The following is a 20,357-nucleotide window of genomic DNA, read 5'->3' as shown; positions in this document are numbered from 1 at the left end:
TTAAGATTTATTTTATTATTTATATGAAAGTCAGAGTTACACACAGAGAGAGAGAGAGAGAGGTCTTCATCCGCTGGTTCACTCCCCAATTGGCCACAATGGCTGGAGCTGTGCCAATCCGAGGCCAGGAGCCCAGAGCTTCTTCTGGGTCCCCCACGTGGGTGCAGGGGCTCAAGGACTGGGCCATCTTCCACTGCTTTCCCAGGCCATAGCAGAGAGCTGGATCAGAAGTGGAGCTGCATGGACTCAAACCGGCTCCCATATGAGATGCTGGCTCTGCAGGCAGCAGCTTTACCTGCTACGCCACAGCGCCGGCCCTGGTAGCTCCACTTTCAATCCAGCTCCCTGCTAGTGCAGGTGATAAAGCAGCAGAAGACAACCCAAATGCTTGGGCCCCTGTACTCACGTGAGAGACCTGGATGAAGCTTCTGTCTCCTGGCTTTGGCCTGGCCCAGCCCTGGCCATTGTGGCCATTTGGGAAATGAACCAGAAGATCGAAGTCCTCTCGCTCTCTCTGTCTCTCTCTCTCTGTAACTCCACCCTTCAAATAATTTTTATAAAAAAATTTTGCACCCCAAAATATTTATATTTTAATTCCATTTTTCCACATTTTGGAATATCATTGTATAAACAGAATGACACAGTGTGTGGTCTTTTGTGAATGCCCAACTTATTTTACAAAGCTGGTAATGGGGGCGTTCTCCTGACTTCTCCCTCTTCCTCATCTTCCATATCCAAAATTCTGCCTCTTACATATTTGTCCAGTGACTGTTTGGCCCCAAAACCTCCTCCAAGCATTTCTTACTGTGTTTCTGCATCACGCCTCTCACTGCTCTCTTGGTCTCTGGTTGTTCCCCTTCTCACTAACGCATCGCCCATATGGTAGCCAGAGTCATGTTTCTAGAAAGTTCTAGAAAGAACATGTGATCCTCCCCTGACCCCCCCCCCCCCACACACACACAGATGGAAAGCCTTTCAGTTACCTCCCACAGTGCTAAGACACAAAGGTCAAAATCAAGGGCTGGCTAACCTTCCCACTCTCAGCCCTTGACGCTCCCCTAGCCCTTCACACCCCCTCTCCAGGCACTCCATCTCAGTAGCCTGCATTCTTCTTCAGGTTGCCCATAAACACGTGTCCTTGCATGTGTACTTTCTTCTTCTGTCTTTCCTGATGAAGGCACTCTTAGCCTTCCTGATTCTTCCATATCCCAAAGGAACTCTCCCTCTGCCCTCCATAGGCAGTCCCTATTTCCTGTCATGCCCTTTATCCCACTAAGAGTGATTGATATGGCTTCCATGGTGCCAGGGAGTTGGCCTGTTGCATTTAGCCTGACATGCCATAGGCATATAATGAATATTTGTTGTACAAATAAATGCAATGAAATAAAAGGGTGAAATACAATTAGGAGTCAAGACAGGTTGAAACTTCAGATATCTACAGTTGACAGTTGCTTTAAAAATCTTCATGAGAGGGGGCTGGCATTGTGGCACAGCAGGTTAGGCTGTCGCCTGCAATGCCGTCATCCCATTTAGGCACCAGTTCCAATCCAACTCCCTACTAATGGCCTTGAAAAGCAGTGGAAGATGGCCCAAGTGCTTGGGCCCCTGCACCCACATGGGAGACCCAGATGAAGCCCTGGTCATTGTGGCCATTTGGGGAGTAGACCAGCAAACAGAAGATTCTCTCTCTCTCTCTCTCAATCTCTCTCTCTCTCTTTCCTTCTCCCTCTCTCCCTCTCTCCCTCTCTCAGATAAACTTTCCTAAAGGTGGGAGCAGGTGTTCTCTCCAACTGGAGATTTCAACTGCAGAGCGTTATTTGAGTCTGGATTGTATACAGGAAATCTGTGTCACTCAGCATAGAGCCATCCTTTAACTTCGGATTGTAGAAAATCGCTACCAAGAGCAAAAGGGACTTTTTTCAGGCAGTGGATCGAGGAGGCAGAACTCTGTAGGAAACTACTGATGTCGTAGCAAAAGACAACACACATCACGCTGACACCAGGGATCAGTAACTGGCTGTTGGTGGCCACTGTACCTACGCTGTTGTAACTCATTGTAAGCACCACAGCCAGGGCATTGGATCACGAGCGTAAAGTCAATGGAAGTGGGAAGGAAGACAGGCATGTAACTGGCTTCCCACCCTTTCCAGTGTCATTTTCTGAATGGTCTATGCCCAGACTTGGAGCATTTAAGCTCTCACTTCTACCTTGTTGACCCACCGAGAAACCAACCCATAAAAGTAAAAGAAACTGTGACTTCCAGCGTTCAGAACATTACAAATTGTAGGTCATGAGAAAAATGATTTACTGTGTCTCTAAAAATACTGGAGAAAACCCTGAATATTTACAAGCCATTATTAATTGCAATTTTTGTTATTATCTTTTACTTTTATGATGCTAGCCAACTTAATATCTGCAATGGGGTTTCCAAAATTATGATGCTTTCATTTTTTTCAAGATGAGTGCAGTATCTGCTTTCTTATCATTAAAACACATATGCTCTTTTTTTTTTTTTTTTTTTTTTGACAGGCAGAGTGGATAGTGAGAGAGAGAGACAGAGAGAAAGACCTTCCTTTTTCCGTTGGTTCACCCTCCAATGGCCGCTGCGGCCGGCTCATCGCGCTGATCCGAAGCCAGGAGCCAGGTGCTTCTCCTGGTCTCCCATGGGGTACAGGGACCCAAGCACTTGGGCCATCCTCCACTGCCTTCCCAGGCCATAGCAGAGAGCTGGCCTGGAAGAGGGGCAACCGGGATAGAATCCGGCGCCCCAACTGGCGCCGCAAGGCAGAGGATTAGCCTGTTAAGCCACGGCGCCGGCCTAAAACACACATGCTCTTACAATGTGTACATTTATGAGCTCAAATATATTGAGGTAGCACACAAAGAAACACACTGCTAATGCCACAATACACAAAACAGTATTACTTTGTATGTCAGATGAACTGAAGTGCCATTTTGTGATGTTCCACTTGAAGTATTGATCAAAGGATAGTTAATTATTTCCATGCTAACATATTCCGATTAGTGCCTTGCTACATAAAGCTCTCAAGCATTTTGCAAATTAAAATGTGTATTTTTATGCTGCTGCTTTTATGCCGTAAATGGGTTTCTTTGGGAGTAGGAAGTCACACGGCTGTTCTTTCTGAATACTGTAAACTTGCTCTCCTTATCCACCCATCTGCCTTCCCTGTACAAAGATAAGAGGTAGGCAAGACACCACAACAGCCTAATAGGCTTAAATCCCACCTGGAATTGTGACAGAGAAACGAGTTTCCCGGAAAATTTTACAGTTTGCTCCCATTTACAGGTAAAAAGCCTTCTGAAGTCCTATCTATATTGGTCACCTTGTGACAAACTGTCTTTTCTCATGTGGAATGCAAAGATCCATTGCAATATAGGCCTGCCTGATAAAATAAGCACAAATCTGGGGTAGGTGTTGTGGCGCAGCCAGTTAATCAGCTGCCTGGGATACCTGGGTGCCATATCGGAGTGCCTGAGATCGAGTCCCATCTCCACGACACCTGGGAGCACAGCTCTAGTGACTGGGTTCCTGCCACCCAAGTGGGAAACCCCAATGAAGCTCCTGGCACCTGGCATCAGCCTGACCCGGCCCTGGCTGCCGCAGCCAGTTAGGGAGTGAACCAGCAGATGGATGATCTCTCCCTCTCTGACGCTCCCTCTCTGTCTCCAACACTCTGCTTTTTCAAATAAAAAATAAATTTAGAAAAATCACAAATTATAAAATTTGAGTAAGTTGTATTTCCTAAGATTTTTTTAAAGATTTATTTTCTATTTATTTGAAAGAGTTACACAGAAAGAGAAGGAGCTCAGAGAGAGAGAGAGAGAGAGAGAGAGAGAGAGAGGTTTTCCATCCCCTGGTTCATTCCCCAATTGGCCACAATGGCCAGGTCTAGGCCAGGCTGAAGCCAAGAGCCAGGAACTCCACCCAGGTCTCCCACACAGGTGCAGGGGTCCAAGCACTTGTGCCATCTTCTACTGCTTTCCTAGGCCATAGCAGAGAGCTGGGTCGGAAGTGGAGCAGCCGGGACTTGAACCAGCATCCATATGGGATGCCAGCACTGCAGGCAGCAGCTTTACCCACTACACCACAATGCTGGCTCCTCCTAAGATCTTTAAAATAGTGTGTCCGCTTGTTTATTTGTAACTTTACTTTGTAGGAATCAATGCATTTATATACTAACATTACAGTAGTATATCAATTACATTATATTAAGATCATAATTTTATAGAGATCTTTTTAATTCCTCTCTTCCCTTTAGAAGTCAATCCAAGAAGAGAAAAGAAGACCAAGAAAAGACAGGTAATCATTGCTTCTAGATTCCAACATGCCATCTCATTCAAACAAATATATAAACCCCCACGTTGAGATTCTGATTTAAAACCACCTATTTTATGCAGACACATTTGGAAAGCAATGTGCTCTCATGAATTTAGGTTGCACATATGTAGCTCATGTGTAATTTATAAACTCTTGCCTGCTGGATATCTATTGCCCCAGCACACTACAACGCAGGCGCTAAGAACTCCAATACATTTTGAATGGAGTGACCTGTGCTGATACAGGATTTGGCTTTTCTTGGCCCATTGAATGGCGTTAACTGAGCAATCTGAACATAGAGACAACCGTGAACTTTCTTCCCCCAAGCTCCTTTTGACTTTTTGTCCGTCAGCACGTGGTAAATCTCCTGAAGGCGAGGTTTGTGTTACTGACAGGTATGGCGTGCTTAATCTCATAGTATTCTGCCTTTCTCTTAGTGGCCAACGGTCAGTTGTAAACTCAGCTCTAGACCAGCCAAACAGGAACATGGTAATCACTGGCTCTTCTAGGGACTACTAGTTCAGTGCCAAGTTAAATGCGATGGAATCGGAAAAAGCCACCCCAGCAGCTACTGCTCTGGTCAGGTTAAAAGGAGAGAATTTTGCTTTTCATCTGAATTTATAGCGTATGCTGGTTTTGCATGTTTGAGGACCTCACCCATTTCTCTTAAAATGTACACTTCTAAGTATCCTGTACATTGGAGGGAATGGAAAATGACACTGATGCTGTGACATGTTTATGTGTTCATTTACAGTCAGGGGAAATTATTAGATCTGGAAGATTTCTATTATAAGGGATTTTTGACCAGCTGCCCTGCACCAAAGGAACAAAATCCTAGTCTCAGAGAACAAAGACCTCAGCAAGACCTCCAGAACCAATGTTTCAAGGCGAATGACAGGTAATAAACTCAGTTTAAAGTACAGCATTTTCAACTGTATACTCACACTTTCAATTGTTAAAGCAATGCCATTTTATTACAAGGCATTCTTACCAAATATTGCATTTTATGAGTGATAGATTGTTTAAAAGTAAAATCATAAATATTATGGTTAGGTAATGACATCATAGTTTTTCAAGAAAAATTCCAATTTATTTCTGTTCCCCTTTTAAAAAGTAGCTTAGTTTGAGTGATAAATTATATGGTTACTCTATCTAATATGAGTACTATACCATTCCTAAAAATCTATGTTCATATTCTAAAAAAAATATAATTTTAACCACTTGGTTTCTTAATTAAGCTTGTGATTCAGAATCAGTGATATCAAACCCAAAAATATCTAGGAGAAAGAGTTATAGAGAAATTCCCATTTTGGATTTGATTTCTCACAGTGCTAGGCACTGTGTCATTATCTCATTTAATCCACACAGCGACGTGAGGCAGCTCCTATTATCACTGCATTTTATGGCTGAGGAGCCTCAGTTTCCCGAGCTAAGGGGCTGCAATCAGTCACCTGGGTTCCAGGTGCTGGAGCTGGATATGAACACAGGCCTCTCTGGGTTTATAGTTGCTGGCCTTCATCTCTATACAGTGTTGCCTCTCTCTGCAAAGTACCATGCTGGGCATTGCAGGAAGATGTGGTCCTTACATCCAAGGAGCTTGATGCTAGAGGGAAAATACTGAGATGTAACAAAGCCGAACAAGGTAGCTCCTGGGGGATTTTCTAAACTAAGGACGATTGTAGAAACAGATGGGTCCAGTGCAGCGAGTAAACCTTGATAGCATCCTGAGCTTAAAATGCAAAATAAAAACAAAACAGGAAAACAGCTCTAAAGGACATTTGCAACTAAACTATACATTGGAAAAAGTTACCACACAAATATCTGTGCGTAAATACGCTCACACTCACACACACACACACACACACACACACCCCAAGCAAGTACTGGCATCAACCAGGAAGATATAAGTAGGACCTGGGAGAAAGGGACAACAGCAAGTAGGAATTGAGTGTCTCAAGAATTTGTTTAAGTTGACAAAGATGGCCTATACTATGGCATAAGTCACAAATACTGTGTTTTCATGTTTTGAAATAGGTAACAGAATGACAGTAACATGCTCATTACCTCACATACTCAGCATGTTTTTGTGGTGAGAACCCTGTCAGCAGTTTTCAAGTGTTGATTGCATTGTTATTAACTATAGTCCCCGTACTGTAAAATTGACCCCTAGAACTTATTCCTGCTCTCTGACGTCTGTGCCCTTTGAGCAATACTTCCCCAACCCCCTGCCTCCAGAACCTCTGATAACCACCATTCCACTGCTTCCACGAGTCCGTCACTTTTCGATTCCACCTGTAACTGAGATGGTGTGGTATTTGCCTTTCTGTGCCTGCCTTATTTCACCTACCATAATGTCCTCCAGGCCCACCCATATTGGCTCAAACGACAAGATTTCCTTCTTTTTTTAAGGCTGAATAGTATTCCGTTCCATACATATGCCATGGTTTCTTTATCCGTTCATCCACTGATAGATAACTAGGCTATTGTGAATAATGCTGCTATGAACATGGGAGCTCAGATATCTCTGCAACACACTGATTTCACTTCCTTAGACCGTATTCCTAGTGGTGGGATTGCTGGATTATATGGTAGCTCTATGTTTATTCGTTTGAGGAACTTCTGCTGTGGGCTAGGTTGGGCCAAAATTAATATCCCAGGAGAATTCTGAGTACAGGCACAAAGACAGCATGCAGCGTGATAAGTTAATTTAGAAAGTGAGAAGGACACACAGGTATGTGAGGGCTTCATTTAGGACGAGTGGGCCAGGGAAGGCAAAAAGGGGGGTTCATACCCTGCTCTGCTTGTCTTGGGTCCACGAGGTGGGGAGAGAAAAGGAACCTTTCCCCCTTCACTAGGCTTTATTATCTTCAAAAAGGGGAGTGGTTACATGGTATTGCCCCCAGGTCCCAGGGAAGGGGAGGTCCATCTCGGGGAGGGGTCCTCTGATTGATGCTAGGACTACATGGGGGCGGGGTAAGGTGTGGCCTCCAGCTCATGAACTTAATCTATGTCCCTGACTCCCCCACTTCACTTCCATGCTGTTTTCCATAATGACTGTACTAATTTACATTCTACCAACAGTGTGCAAAGTTCTCTTTTCTCCACATCCTCACCAACACTGGTTACCTCTTGTGTTTTTGACAAAAATTAGCCATTCTCACAGAAGTGAAGTGCTATCTTGCTGTGGTCTAAATTGACATTTCCCTGATGATTCGTGATGGTGGACATTTTTTCATATACCTCTTGGCCATTTGTGTGTCTGCTTTGAGAAGTGTCTATTCAGATCCTTTGTTCACTTTTTAATTGGGTTATTTATTGTCTTGTTAATAAGTTATATGGTTTCTTTGTGTATTTTTGGTCTTAGCCCATTATCATATGTATGATATGCAAATATCTTCTCCCATGCTCTAGGTTTTCTCTAAACTTCAGTATCATTTCCTTTGCTATGCAAAACTTTTTAGTTTGAAGTAATCCCATTTATCTGTCTTGCTCTGGACTTCTGGGTGCAAATCCAAAAACACATTGCCCAGCACAATATCATGTCTCTTTGCTCTTACATCTTCTTCTAGTACTTTCATGGTTTTGGGCATTATGTTTAAGAAGTTAACCCATTTTCAGCTGGCTTCTCATACATGATGTGAATCATATTCTTCTGCATGTGGATGTCCGGTTTCCCCAACAGTTATTGAAGAGAATATTCTTCCCCTATTGTGTGCTGTTGGCATCTTTGTCCACAGTTGACTATACGTGTGTGGGCTTCTTTCTGAGCTCTCTGTTCTCTCCCATGGGTCTCTGTGTCTGTTTTGATGTTAGTACAATGCAGTTTATCATAGCTTTGTAGTAGTTTTGACATCAGGCCGTGCGATGCCTCCAGCTTTGTTCTTTTTGTTCAGGATTGCTTTGGAGCTTTTTGTGGTTCTATACACATTTTAGGATTATAGGATTGTTTTGTTTTCTCTACTTCTGTGATAAATGTCATTGGAAGTTCATAGGGATCTCATTAAGTTGTAGATTGCTTTGCATAGCCTAACACTGTAGCAATGTTAATCATTCCAATCCACTGCCCCTTCTTCAGTGTCTTTCACCTGTGTTTGTTATTCTGGTGCATTTCAGGGAAGGAAAGCCAGTGTCAGGCAATCCGTGGTTGCAGAGAGCAGTCAGAATGCAACAGGAGGCTGACAGCTCCTCTGCTCCCAGGATGGAAGCCGTGAGGTCCTGTGGAGCAATAGTGAGAGTCGTAGGGCTGTTTAGGGCAAACCCAGCTTTCAATTATGGTGGGGACATAGAGAGAGGATAGAATAGAGGGAAAGCAAAATGGAGCAAGGGCGCGTTAATTACAAGATAGGAGAGTCCCAAAGGTGGCATCAGCAGCAAAGAGGCAGAAGGTTGCAGCAGGGAAACTGAGGTTCGGCCACTGGGCTTCGGTTTGAATCCTCACTCCTCACCAGCTCTGTCAACCAGAACCAGTCTGTCTCATCATCTCTGCATTGAGGATAAGAAGAACCTAAGGCCTGACAGTGTTGTCCTTGGGATTATAGATCGTGTGTGGTGTATGTGGCAGGTGGGTTCCTATTCAACATTCTTGAACTCTCCTACAAGAGAACTCAAGGCAGGAACCCAAAAGTAAGTGACCCTCCCATCCATAGCCATCATGACCCCACATGGAAAGCTTCATCAAGCACCCACTACCCTGAAAGACCTTGCCAGCAGTTTCTTTGTCTTCTAACTCTCCATTCTGAGTGGACCAGAATGAAGGCATCTCCAATAGCAGGCAAAGTTCTGGCCATTCTAGTCATCATCGTTTTCATACATCTGCCCTTTTCTCCCTCAATTTTATTCAACTAGCAAACTCTAATGCTGGTTAAATCCCAACTTTCTCTGGCTGGTGCTGTGGTATTGCAGGTAAAGCCGCCTCTTGCAGCACCAGCATCCCCTGTGGGCACCGGTTCAAGTCCCAGCTGCTCCTCTTCCAATCCAGCTCCTTGCTCATGGCCTGGAAAATCAACAGAAGAGCCCCAAATACTTGGACTCTGCCACCCATGGGGGAAACCCAAATGAAGCTCCTGGCTCCTGGCTTTGGCCTGGCCTAGACCCAGCCATTGCAGCCATATGGGGAATGAACCAGCAGATGGAAGATACCTCTCTCTCTCTCTCTCTCTCTCTCTCTCCGTCTTCCCTCTCTCTGTCTCTCCCTTTCTTTCTAACTCTGACTTTCAAATAAATAAAAAACAAATTTCTTCCTATTCCTGCCCCAGAGGGCTGAACCTAACTAGAGAAAAAGCTCAATCTAATAATCTCACTTGAAATTTGTGGCTGCACACCTTAGGCAGACTCTTACTTACTTTGCAGTATTACATTTCCCTTAAAAATCCATTATCCCTTGGGGCTGGCGCTGTGGTACAGCGGGTTAACTCCCTGGCCTGAAGCACTGGCATCCCGTATGAGCATCGGTTCTAGTCCCGGCTGCTCCTCTTCCCGTCCAGCTCTCTGCTGTGGCCTGGGAAAGCAGTAGAAGATGGCCCAGGTCCTTGGGCCCCTGCACCCATGTGGGAGACCCAAAAGAAGCTCCCGGCTCCTGGCTTCGGATCGGCACAGCTCCGGCCATTGCGGCCATCTGGGAAGTGAACCAACAGATGGAAGACCTCTCTCTCTGTCTCTACCTCTCTCTGTAATTCTGACTTTCAAATAAATAAAATAAATCTTTTTTAAAAATCCATTATCCCACTTTCTCATTCTACTGTTAGGCATTCTTGTTTCCCCTCAAACCTCAAACTTCCTCACTCTCAACTGACAACCTTCTTTCCTATTTAACTGGGAATATAGTAGCTAAAACCAAACATTGCACTCCCACCACCAAATCCATCCATCTTCCCACTGCTTACCCATTTCCTTCCCCTACCATACTATCGATGACTTGTCTGACTTTCTACTTAAGGCCAAAGCTTCCTCTTGTGCACGAAATCCAAGGTTCCACCTGCTCAAGAATATTGTCATGCAGTCATCCTCTCTCTCTCTCTGCTGCCTCTTGAATGTTCATTCTCTTTTCCAAAGCATGTCTGGCAATCTGCAAACATGATGCATGGTTAAGACAGCACCTGGGACACCTGCATCCTGCATCAGAGTGCCTGGTTGGAGTTCTAGCTCTGCTTCTAATCCAGCTTCCTACTAATGTGTACCCTGGAAGGCAGCAGGTAATGACCCAAGTATTTGGGTCCCTGCTACCAGTGTGGGAGGCCTGGATTGGATTCCCAAGACCTGGCTTCAGCCTGGGCCAGCCTTGTGAGAACCTGGGGAGTAAACTAGAAGATGGGAGATCTACCCCACTCCCTTCCCAATAAAAGAAATACATTTTTTTTCAAATGCGCTTGACCCGGTCTCCCTTCAAGGCTACCCATTTTTCCGTTCTTTGCTGTATTACTAAGTGAGAGAGTGGTGAAACTGCCTCCTTCATATCCACCCTCCCCATTCTCTCTCGCACCCCTTCACTCAGGTTTCCATCCCCACGCCCCACGGAAACTGCCCCTGGCCAGGATCACCAGTGGTCTCACTTTGCCGTGTCCCATGATCTAGTCTGTCATCCTCTCTTCCTCTTAGCAGCATTTAATGCCCATGATTACCCTACTTTTCCTCTTTAGACTCTCTCCATTGGCCTCCAGGGCAGGACTTCTGGCTTGCCTCCTGCCTCATTGGCGTCTCCTCCTTAGTCTCCTCCACTGGCCATCTGTCATCCTCTTGCTGATTTCTCAGGATCGGAGTGTCCCAGCTATTCGCTTCAGTCACTGCACTCTCAGGACCTTGAATACCATCTCTGGACTTGGAATTCCTGCACTGAAATCTCTAACCTAGATCAAACTTCATACAATTATATCCAAATGCCTGCTCAGAGCATCCTCTTAAACCCTAGTACGTTTCTCAAGCTTGGCATAACCAACACACACACACACACACACATGCTCCTCTGTCACCTCTCTGTCACCTTCCTCCTGTCATTGATAGCAACATTTAAGTTAAAAGTTTTGGGGACACTGTTGATTTCTTTTTTTCTATACCCCACATCCAAGCCCTCAGTAAACTCTTTCCGTTCTACCTCCTGAGCATCCGGCCAAGTCTCCCCTTGTGCACTCCAAGCCCAGTTCAAGCCATTCTCGGTCTTGCTTGGCCTATTCTAGGATCAGTTCAGTTGGCCACCAGACTTCATTCTGGCAACCAGATCCTTTTATGAGACATTCGTCCGCTCAGAATCCTTCAATGTTTCTCTTGTCCTAAGTAAAATCCAAGTCCTTGGGGCCGGCGCCATGGCTCACTTGGTTAATCCTCCACCTGCGGCACCGGCATCCCATATGGATGCTGGTTCTAGTCCCAGTTGCCCCTCTTCCAGTCCAGCTCTCTGCTGTGGCCCGGGAGGGCAAGTGGAGGATGGCTCAAGTGTTTGGGTCTCTGCACTCGCATGAGAGACCAGGAAGAAGCACCTGGCTCCCGGCTTCAGATTGGCACTGTGGTGGTCATTTGGGGAGTGAACCAACAGAAGGAAGACCCTAAAAGAAAAAAAAAAATCCAAGTCCTTGAGGCAGGGTGAAAGTGCCGACTCATCGGCCACACTGTCCCCTCGTTTCCCCCCCACACCGCCCCCTGCTTACTTCTTCCAAACAACCACCATGACCTCCTTGCTGGTCCTTGAACACAACATGTGCACCATGCTCTTGGACCCTTCTGTTGGTTGATCTGTTATCCTGGAATGATTAACCTTTCCCCAAGCAATCTCGTGGCTGGTTCAACGTCTTGTCCTCCATGTCCCCATTCAGAGTGGCTTTACTTGAGCGCCCTCTACAAGGAAATAGCTAGTACACACACACACACACACACACACCATCTGCCTTCCTCCACGACCCTTAATTTTCTGTGCAGTGCCTCTCATCCTCTCATACTTTTAAACTGCCCGTGATCCTCTGCCAAACTAGACCATAAACTCCATAAAAGCAAGCACTTTGGTTCTTCTGTCACCTGCACTGGTGCCTGGCCCTTAGGGGGTACCCCACGACTGAATGAGCTGCAGAGCAGGGAGCACCCCCTCTCCAGGGTAAACACTGCAGGAGTTCACAGCAGTGAGACCAGGAAAGATGACCTGGCAGCCTCCTTGACAATTGTTGAAGGTTTGACAAAGTTAGCAGGGCAGGGGGCTCCTGTGTGGCCAACACAGCGGTTGGGTCCGATCTGGGAGAACGCTTTTAAGAACTGTTGGGACCGTCTTAAAACACACAGTGGTGGGTGGCTGGCTACCTGGACACTTGAAGTTCTTGTTGGCCAGTGTGTTAAAAATGAAGACACTACCATGCATATTTACCAGTCGTGAGTTATCTTCACCCAAATGAAGCGCGTTCCTCGGCTACACGTGGTGCTTTGCTCTCTCATCCAGACACAGGCATCGGATTCTATTTTCAAAATTCGCTAAGAGGATTAGGGAAGATGCCGCTGTCTGTCATTCTGATGTTTGGATGGTGTCTGCACTGAATGCCTGTGGTGGGTGGGGATGCGCTGTGTGCCAGGGCACCGCTAACTCCGTGCGCACCGGTCTCTATCGCAGGTGCTGGGTGGCGGAGACCCCCGACGAGGGGGACAGTGGGCCAGCAGCCAACCCCTTTGACTACAGGAGGCTCCTGCGCAAAACTTCCCAGCGCCAGCGCCTTGTACAACAGTTGTAGCCCAGCTGCTGGGCGGCCACAGCCGTGGAGAAAGAGTGGAGCTTGCAGGGCCTTGGGGGCTAGGGGAGGAGCCTCAGGCACTGACACCACCAGGCATTGCAGCAGCCTTTGGAAGGAGGAGAGCTGGGGGCCCTTGGGAAAGCTGCACCCCGTGCCCTCCACTGGGGCATCGCTGGCCCTGGCCCTCAACACCTCTCTTTGCTCACTTGTTGGCCACTCCTCTGTGGACCCGGCAGCCTCGGAGCTGTTGCCGACCCCCCTTTCCTTTCGGGTGACTTCGATGATTTCTTCTTTCCGGGAACGGCTTCCCCAGGCCGCGGGCCACGTCAGGGTGTGGGCGTGGGCAAGATCTGCAGATGAATGTCACCCCAGGCGGAGCTTTCCTTTGCCTGGGTTATTTGGGTTACCAAATAAAGGAAGTGCCTCGGAAAGCTCGCGACGTCCCCTTCCCTTGCGGGGACATTCCCTCGGCTCCACTCTGTGCCCGTGGCTGCGCCCCAGTGTGGCCTTGCGGGGACATTCCCTCGGCTCCACTCTGTGCCCGTGGCTGCGCCCCAGTGTAGCCTTGCGGGGACATTCCCTCGGCTCCACCTCTGTGCCCATGGCTGCGCCCCAGTGTGGCCTTGCGGGGACATTCCCTCGGCTCCATCTCTGCGCCCGTGGCTGCGCCCCAGTGTGGGGGGAGGGGAGATCAGGGCATTTCCGCCTCCAGCAGGGAACTTCCCCATCCCCACCCCCACGCCCTCTGGAACGAAACTCCGCCTCTGAGACATAAAACGCGACCCACTCCCCATGTACCACACAAGATGCACAAGTTTGCATTCGTTCATCTAGTTAACTATGCAACTGACACCCTCTGCCGTCTACACGGCCCGGAGAGGATGAGGAAGTGTAGCCAGACGGCTGCATCGACGGTTGAGTTGTACGAAGGGTTCCCGCCTGGACAGGGCTTGTCCCTTCTGCAGGTGCCCTGGGCTCCTGCACGCAGAGGTCCGACCCAAGAGGACTCTGGAGAAAACTTGGAGAAAAGAGAAACGCAGCTGGCTGCTAACGTTTGGCACAGCTCGCGCCCAGAACGTCTTACGCTCTCCAACCCAACGAGGTGGCACCAACAAGTCTCCAGCGATGTCTTGGGCGACCTTTGCACTTTCCAGAAGAGATCCTGCCGAGGGGAACCCTACAGCGGTGCTGCAGGGCCGGCCCCGAGTCCACGCACGCGCTCTAGGCCCTGCCCTCGGCCTGTGTCGGCGCCGTGGCCTTGCTGGGGCGGCGGGGGGGGGGGGGGGGCGCGGGGGAGGGGAGGGAATGTTCGAGGAGAGAGGTCACCCCGGGCTGCCCATATCCAGGGAGCTGCAGAGCCCTGCAGATGGAGTGTAGAGCAGGCGAAGCATCCGTAACTCGAGGCGACCGGGGCCCTCGCCCCTAACCATCCTTTCACCCAGGCCGGAGACCCTCGAGGGGCAGCAAACCTAGCCGCGCCGAGCTGCAGGTGCAGACCTCCCGGGCGGCCCCGCAGCCGGGCCTTTCGTGGCTGGGATGCGGGAGGTCACAGAGCCGCTCCCGCCAGCCACACGCACACACTGTCCAAAAGCAAGACTGGAGACACAGAGCTCGGCGGGAGGGTGCGATGTTTTTGTTTCCTTGTAGGCTTTCTCTCGCTTGCTTTCTTGTCCCGGGCCCTCTTCTTTGGCCCCGGCCGGCGGCGACATCCCAGGGCGAAACGGAGCCCAGAACAGGTACCGGTCGTCCAAGGAAGGGCCTTGGACAGCCGCCCCACTGCGCGGCCCGCCTCAGCGCGCTTCGCTGGCTGCCTCCTTTGTGCACTAATGACCGTAATTATGAGCTCCCAGCCTTCTTTTGTTATCTGCTACCCGGAGCGCCAGAGAGAGGGCGAGCGGGCTTTTTTCCGAAATGCAAGTCTTTACCAAGCCAACCGCTGCCTCCCAAGTAGAGTGTGTGTTTATAAATAAAAAAGGGGAAAAAATGGGAATACCACCGTGAGACTTAAAGTATTCGGAGCTAGGGGGCTTCATGGAGTTTAAACAGAAGCATTGTAAATCATCGCCTTACCAAAATAAATAAATAAATAAAATTAAAATGTGGGGGGGATTTCTACCTTCCTCGTGTTTCAATCCGTTTCTGTCTCGGTGGGCGCGCGCGCTAAACGCTTGTTTTAAATTCTCGACCACTCATCCCTAGTGGAAAAGTTCCTGCTGCCTCGAAGCAAAGTATTTGCCGAATTGGGCGTGGAGTTCATCAAAGAAGCAGTCTCTCCGGCTCGTATCTGCGCGGCTGGATCGAGAGCCGTGAGGCTGCCCTAGCTGCGGCGCGCACAGCTGAGCCACGAAGTCTCTGCGTCCCCGGAGATGTCGCCTGGCCAGCTGGAGGACTTGGAGCCGGGAGGGCGGGAAAGCGGGGCCCAGGCAAAGCCTGCGTTCCTGACCGCCGCGCCCCTGCAGCCCTGCGGGAGCGGCTCCACACTGCCCGGCTCAGCGCCACGCCCTCCGCGGCTCCACCACCAGTGCGCTCCCCGCGCTCACCCCCCGCCCCAGGACGGCGGCCACAGGGCGCATCCGATGGCACCTGCCGGATCCCCAGCACTCGGGCACGCAGGGAGAGAACAAAGCTTTGTGGAGAGCATTGGCCCCGGGGAGAGTGCGCTTGGCGATGCAAGTTGTGGGCCTGCGCGTGGTCCCCTCGGACCCCACGACTCCTACTCCCAAGCAAGCGTCGAGGGGTGGTAGCCGAAACTGTGGAACCGATCTGATGACTGGCTAGGGAGGGCTGGGAGCACCGCCCGCGAGCCCGAAGGAAATGAGGAAGGCTCCCGGGAGGCGCCGGCCCGCAGGTGCCGCGGGAGGCCGAACGCAGAGCCCTTTCCCGCCTGGGTCAGCCACGGAGCAGCCAAGGTGCATGTCAAGTTGATCTCGGCCGCCCAGAGAAAGCAAAAAAGAACTCGGGGAACCCAGATACTCTGGGCGCAATCCCAGCGTCGGCAGCTTTTAGAAAAAGAAATCATCGCGGAGAAAAGATGCTTTCTCCTCCTTAGAAAATGAGGAACCTCTTTCCCATCCCAGGACCTCGGAGACAGCAGATCCCAGCCACCGTGAAGAGCCTCTTGGGGCGCAGGGATCGCTGGTTTGGGATCCCCTAAGAACGATTGTGTCTTTGCTCGGATCTGGAAGGCCCAGGCTGCTTAGCTGGAACCCCGCGCGCTTCTCCCCACCACGCTGCGAGCAGCAGGCGCGTCCACGCCTGTCCAGCCAAGGTCACACAGTGACCTCATCCCCCCCTCTGCCATCAACCCCGCCGGCGTTGGCCACTCTCCCCTGCTCCCTCCCAAGAAGTGTCGGTGCGTTTTATGATTTTATCCCCAGCCGGAGGTCGTCGGTGACAGACCCCAGCGTGGATTTTGAACCTGGACAGAGGGCGCGACCACCCAGCGCGGGACTGCGCAGGAGCGGCGCGCCCCAGGACAGGCTTCGGGCTCTGCTAAGGAGCTGAAACGCGCCCACCCGTGCGTGGGCGCTGTTCCTCTACCTCCCCCTTCCCGAAGCTCGTCGTGACCGGCGCCCGATTCTGGCTCTGCGGTCGCCACGACCTCAGTACTCGCTTGGAGAGAGGCGGCGCGGGAACCGCTCTTCCTTCCCCGCAGCAGGAGCCACGCAATTCGCCCCCTCGGGGCACCAGTAAAACAGTAGCAGCCACCCTCCACGTCCTCCCTGTGCTGTGCCCCTGGCGGAGGTCCGTGCGCGGCCGGCCTCGGCAGCACCCTGGAGAGCGCGCTCTGGCGGGCGGGGGCTCACGCGCCTGCACGCCTCCCACCCGGGCCTCTGACTCAAGCTGGCGCGCGCAGTCAGCCTCGCACCCTCGCCCTCGCCCACGTCCTCTCTCCGCCGCCCCCTCAGCCATCCCCACTAAGCTGTACTTTCCACTGTCCGGGTCCCTCTGACTCCTTCCCCATTGAACCTGCACCGCTTCCAAAGCGTGCCCAGATCCCTAAGCCCGACCCGCCGCGCGCACCCGCGCAGGCAGACACGCACGTTGGCTGTCCCTGTGTGACACCCACCCTCGCCGCGCGCGGTGCCCCCTCCCGCCACACACACACACACACAACACACACATACGCACGCGCGCGCGCGCACGGAGCCGAGCTGGTGGCAGCTTCCCCAGCAGCTCGCACTCGGAAGCAACCTGCTCCGGGCTCGCAGCGCTGATGGCATCTCCGGGCTCCGGCTTCTGGTCCTTCGGGACTGAAGATGGCTCCGGAGACCCCGAGAACCCTGGCACAGGTAGGAGAACGGGAGGCGGCGTCAGGCGAGCTCTGCGGGTGCCCTGGGGTGTGCATGCCCGGGAGGGGAGAGGAGGCAGGGGAAGACTCCCTACATCAGGAAACTTCCTTAGCCCTGCTCCAGGGCTAAGTCCTTGGCGGCCCGCGGCCCCGCGGCCCCAAGAAAGACCTCCAGGAGCCTCCTTCGTCCCCAAAGACGACGGCACCTCCAGGACACCGAATCCCGGGGGCCTGGGGCGCTGGGGAGGGGCGGAGTGGCGGCCGAGAAAGTGGGGAAAATGCGAAAGAGGAAGAGGATTTTTAGGTCTGGAAACTGCAAGCGAGGACATGGACATCCTGGGTGCCTAGGCGGGGAGGAGAGCTTCCTTGGCCGATGGGCATTTGGTGGGTGAGGGTGGAGGGCCGTGGCTTGGGCTCCTCCTTGCCAAACAGATGCACGGACTGAGTGGAGGGCCAGCCGCGCTGCGAGGCTCCCGCGCGCCCGCCGCACCTGCAGCCGCACGGAGTCCGGGGAGGCCCCTGCAGGAGACAAGGCGGCCCCTTCCCTGACCCCGCGTGGGTCGGCGGCGTTCACACGGAACGAAATCTCACACCTGCGTCCGCGCTCTCTTTCTGCCCTCCTTGCAGCGAGAGCCTGGTGCCAGGTGGCCCAGAAGTTCACGGGCGGCATCGGAAACAAGCTGTGCGGTGAGTGCCCGGGGTCCAGGGAAGGGCGCGTTGGGGGCGGGCAAGGTCAGGCGCTCGCAGCGCGCGCGCCGGGTCACAGCCACCTTCTCACCCACGCATCCCCATCGGCTGACCGCAACCCGCGCTCTCCGTGTCCTTGCACAGCGCTGCTCTACGGGGACACCGAGAAGCCAGCCGACAGCGGCGGGAACCAGCCCTCGCGGGCCCCCGCCCGGAAGGCCGCCTGTGCCTGCGACCAGAAGCCCTGCAGCTGCCCCAAAGCGGACGTCAACTACGCCTTTCTGTACGCAACAGGTAAAACGTGCCCGGCCCCACCCACCGCGCAGCCAGGTGAGACTCGGGGTCCGGGTATCTAGACCGGGACTCAGGGGGTGAGATCAGAGCGATGTCACAGAAACTCGATTCTGTTCAAGCGACAGCCGTGCGCGAAGCTGACCCCCACAACTCCCCGAGCGTTTGCACGCCCGGTCTCCAAACGCACGCGCGCGCACGCACATGCACACACGCAAATCGACGCGGAAACAGCGGGTCTTCCATGGCCCCGACACCCTAACGTGCTGGGTTCTGCGTGGCAGGTGCGCCCGAAGGCACTCCTCAGACACTGCTGATGTGCAAATGCGTCCGTAGACATCTAAGAGGATTCAGTGAGAAGTGACAGTTAGGATGCGCTCCTGGGAAACAGACCAATGGAGCCGCGCTCTCTTGTCTAAAAGAAAACGAACAATAAGCTAGGAATTGAAATTGCAAGAATTGATGAGGAGGGGAAGAGAAGTCGTATTTCCTCTCATTGATTGCTTTTCTCTGTGAGAAGTGATCCCTTTACAGAAAATGCTCTAAAAAAAAATCGTATAATCTGTTCAAGGAGAAATTGCCTGATCAAGATACTGCCTGCGTGTATTCATGGGTCAGTTGAACTGTGGCCTTTTTATTCCGTCCCTCAGACCTGCTGCCCGCCTTCGGGGGCGAGAGGCCCACCCTCGCCTTTCTGCAAGAGGTCGTGGACATTCTGCTTCAGTACGTGGTGAAAAGTTTTGATCGATCAACCAAAGTGATCGATTTCCATTATCCCAATGAGCTTCTTCAAGAGTATAATTGGGAACTGGCAGAGCACCCACAAAATCTGGAGGAAATTTTGACGCATTGCCAAACAACTCTAAAATATGCAATTAAAACAGGTATTGTCCCATTCGAAATAATAAAGCTCTTTTTACGTTTACGATTTGTATTGTTCCCATGAGATGCTTTTCGGTTTGTGGAACTCCTGTTCTTTTCAAACGTGCAAAGTTATGTCCGTCATTTCAGAAATTGTCCTTAGGAGACTGATCCCAATCCAAAGCACCTTTTACTAGCGTGATGCTTCTGGTAAAATCACAAATCATCAGCTTTTGTGTTGCATGTATTTGGCCACAGACATCAACTGCTGGTGTAGCAGCAGAGGCCAGTAGAAGCGACCCAAAATGGAGACAGAAAGGGGATATGGAAATGAAAGATCAAAAGACATGATTCAAACAAAAGCCTGAATGCTAGTGGGGTGCTGGTCATTCCCTAGGCATAGAACCACCCAGACAGTAGAATAACCACTCTGTGTCACCATCCAGCTGGAGAGAGAATGCTTTGGCTTTGTCTCAAATGGCCAAGACTTCAGATCTGAATTCCAGGTTTTTCTCCACACCCACACCAAAACCACAATATAGACGAGCAATGCCGCCCTGGTATTTAAGGATGTAAGTCCTGTCTGGCCTCTGTGTATTATAAGATAAAGAGAAAAGGGGAGGGGAGAGTCTCATAGCCTTAAAGGAAAAATTTCTAACACGTATTTTATAGTCTGCCTATTGGTATTTCACAATGTTCTTTATGTTCTACCCTTCTGAAAGCTCCAGGTGTAATGTATTTGGGTGCATTCCAAGCTTTTATGTTATCGACACAAAACCAGCTGTTCACGTGCCCAGGTCATGCTCCTCTTCCCTTTCTATATCATCTCTAATCATCCTGATCCTTGATGACATGGCACTTCATGAAAGCAATAAAAATAAGGATGAAGGAACCTTTAGGGGAGGAGGGAGACTTCGTGCATTTAAATTGATTTGTAGCCTTAACAGGATTCGCTAGCAAATAAAAATTAGTAAAATATGCCATGAACATTACCATGGAAATGTCATCCTTTTATATTGCACAGGTTTTCTTGATCAGTTATTAGTACCATTTTATTGACTAATAACATTTTAGGAATGTTTGCTGTGCGATGTTTAGCTCTTCTTTATTTCCTTTTTTTGTTGTTGTGGCCGTTACCTTCTTTATACCGACAGAGGAAAGCTATGCGTGGAACTAGCCTTGATGAATC

The 20,357-nt window shown here is 50.5% G+C and overlaps 2 protein-coding genes across 2 annotated transcripts in view; both read left to right on the top strand.

The window, feature by feature from the left end:
• Positions 1 to 13,038, top strand: part of MYO3A (myosin IIIA) — a 216,805-nt gene extending 203,767 nt beyond the window's left edge. The window contains exons 31-33 of the mRNA XM_062211468.1: positions 4,281 to 4,321; positions 5,094 to 5,237; positions 12,921 to 13,038. Coding sequence (XP_062067452.1) covers positions 4,281 to 4,321; positions 5,094 to 5,237; positions 12,921 to 13,038 — 303 coding nt within the window. The remainder of the gene's footprint in view (positions 1 to 4,280; positions 4,322 to 5,093; positions 5,238 to 12,920) is intronic.
• A 4,216-nt stretch (positions 13,039 to 17,254) lies between these two features.
• GAD2 (glutamate decarboxylase 2) overlaps positions 17,255 to 20,357 on the top strand; it is an 88,273-nt gene continuing 85,170 nt past the window's right edge. The window contains exons 1-4 of the mRNA XM_062211467.1: positions 17,255 to 17,330; positions 17,957 to 18,016; positions 18,161 to 18,310; positions 18,958 to 19,191. Coding sequence (XP_062067451.1) covers positions 17,255 to 17,330; positions 17,957 to 18,016; positions 18,161 to 18,310; positions 18,958 to 19,191 — 520 coding nt within the window. The remainder of the gene's footprint in view (positions 17,331 to 17,956; positions 18,017 to 18,160; positions 18,311 to 18,957; positions 19,192 to 20,357) is intronic.

Source organism: Lepus europaeus, chromosome 14, assembly GCF_033115175.1.
Source record: "Lepus europaeus isolate LE1 chromosome 14, mLepTim1.pri, whole genome shotgun sequence".
Classification (NCBI taxonomy): domain Eukaryota; kingdom Metazoa; phylum Chordata; class Mammalia; order Lagomorpha; family Leporidae; genus Lepus; species Lepus europaeus.
This window is presented reverse-complemented; position numbering and strand designations above follow the sequence as displayed.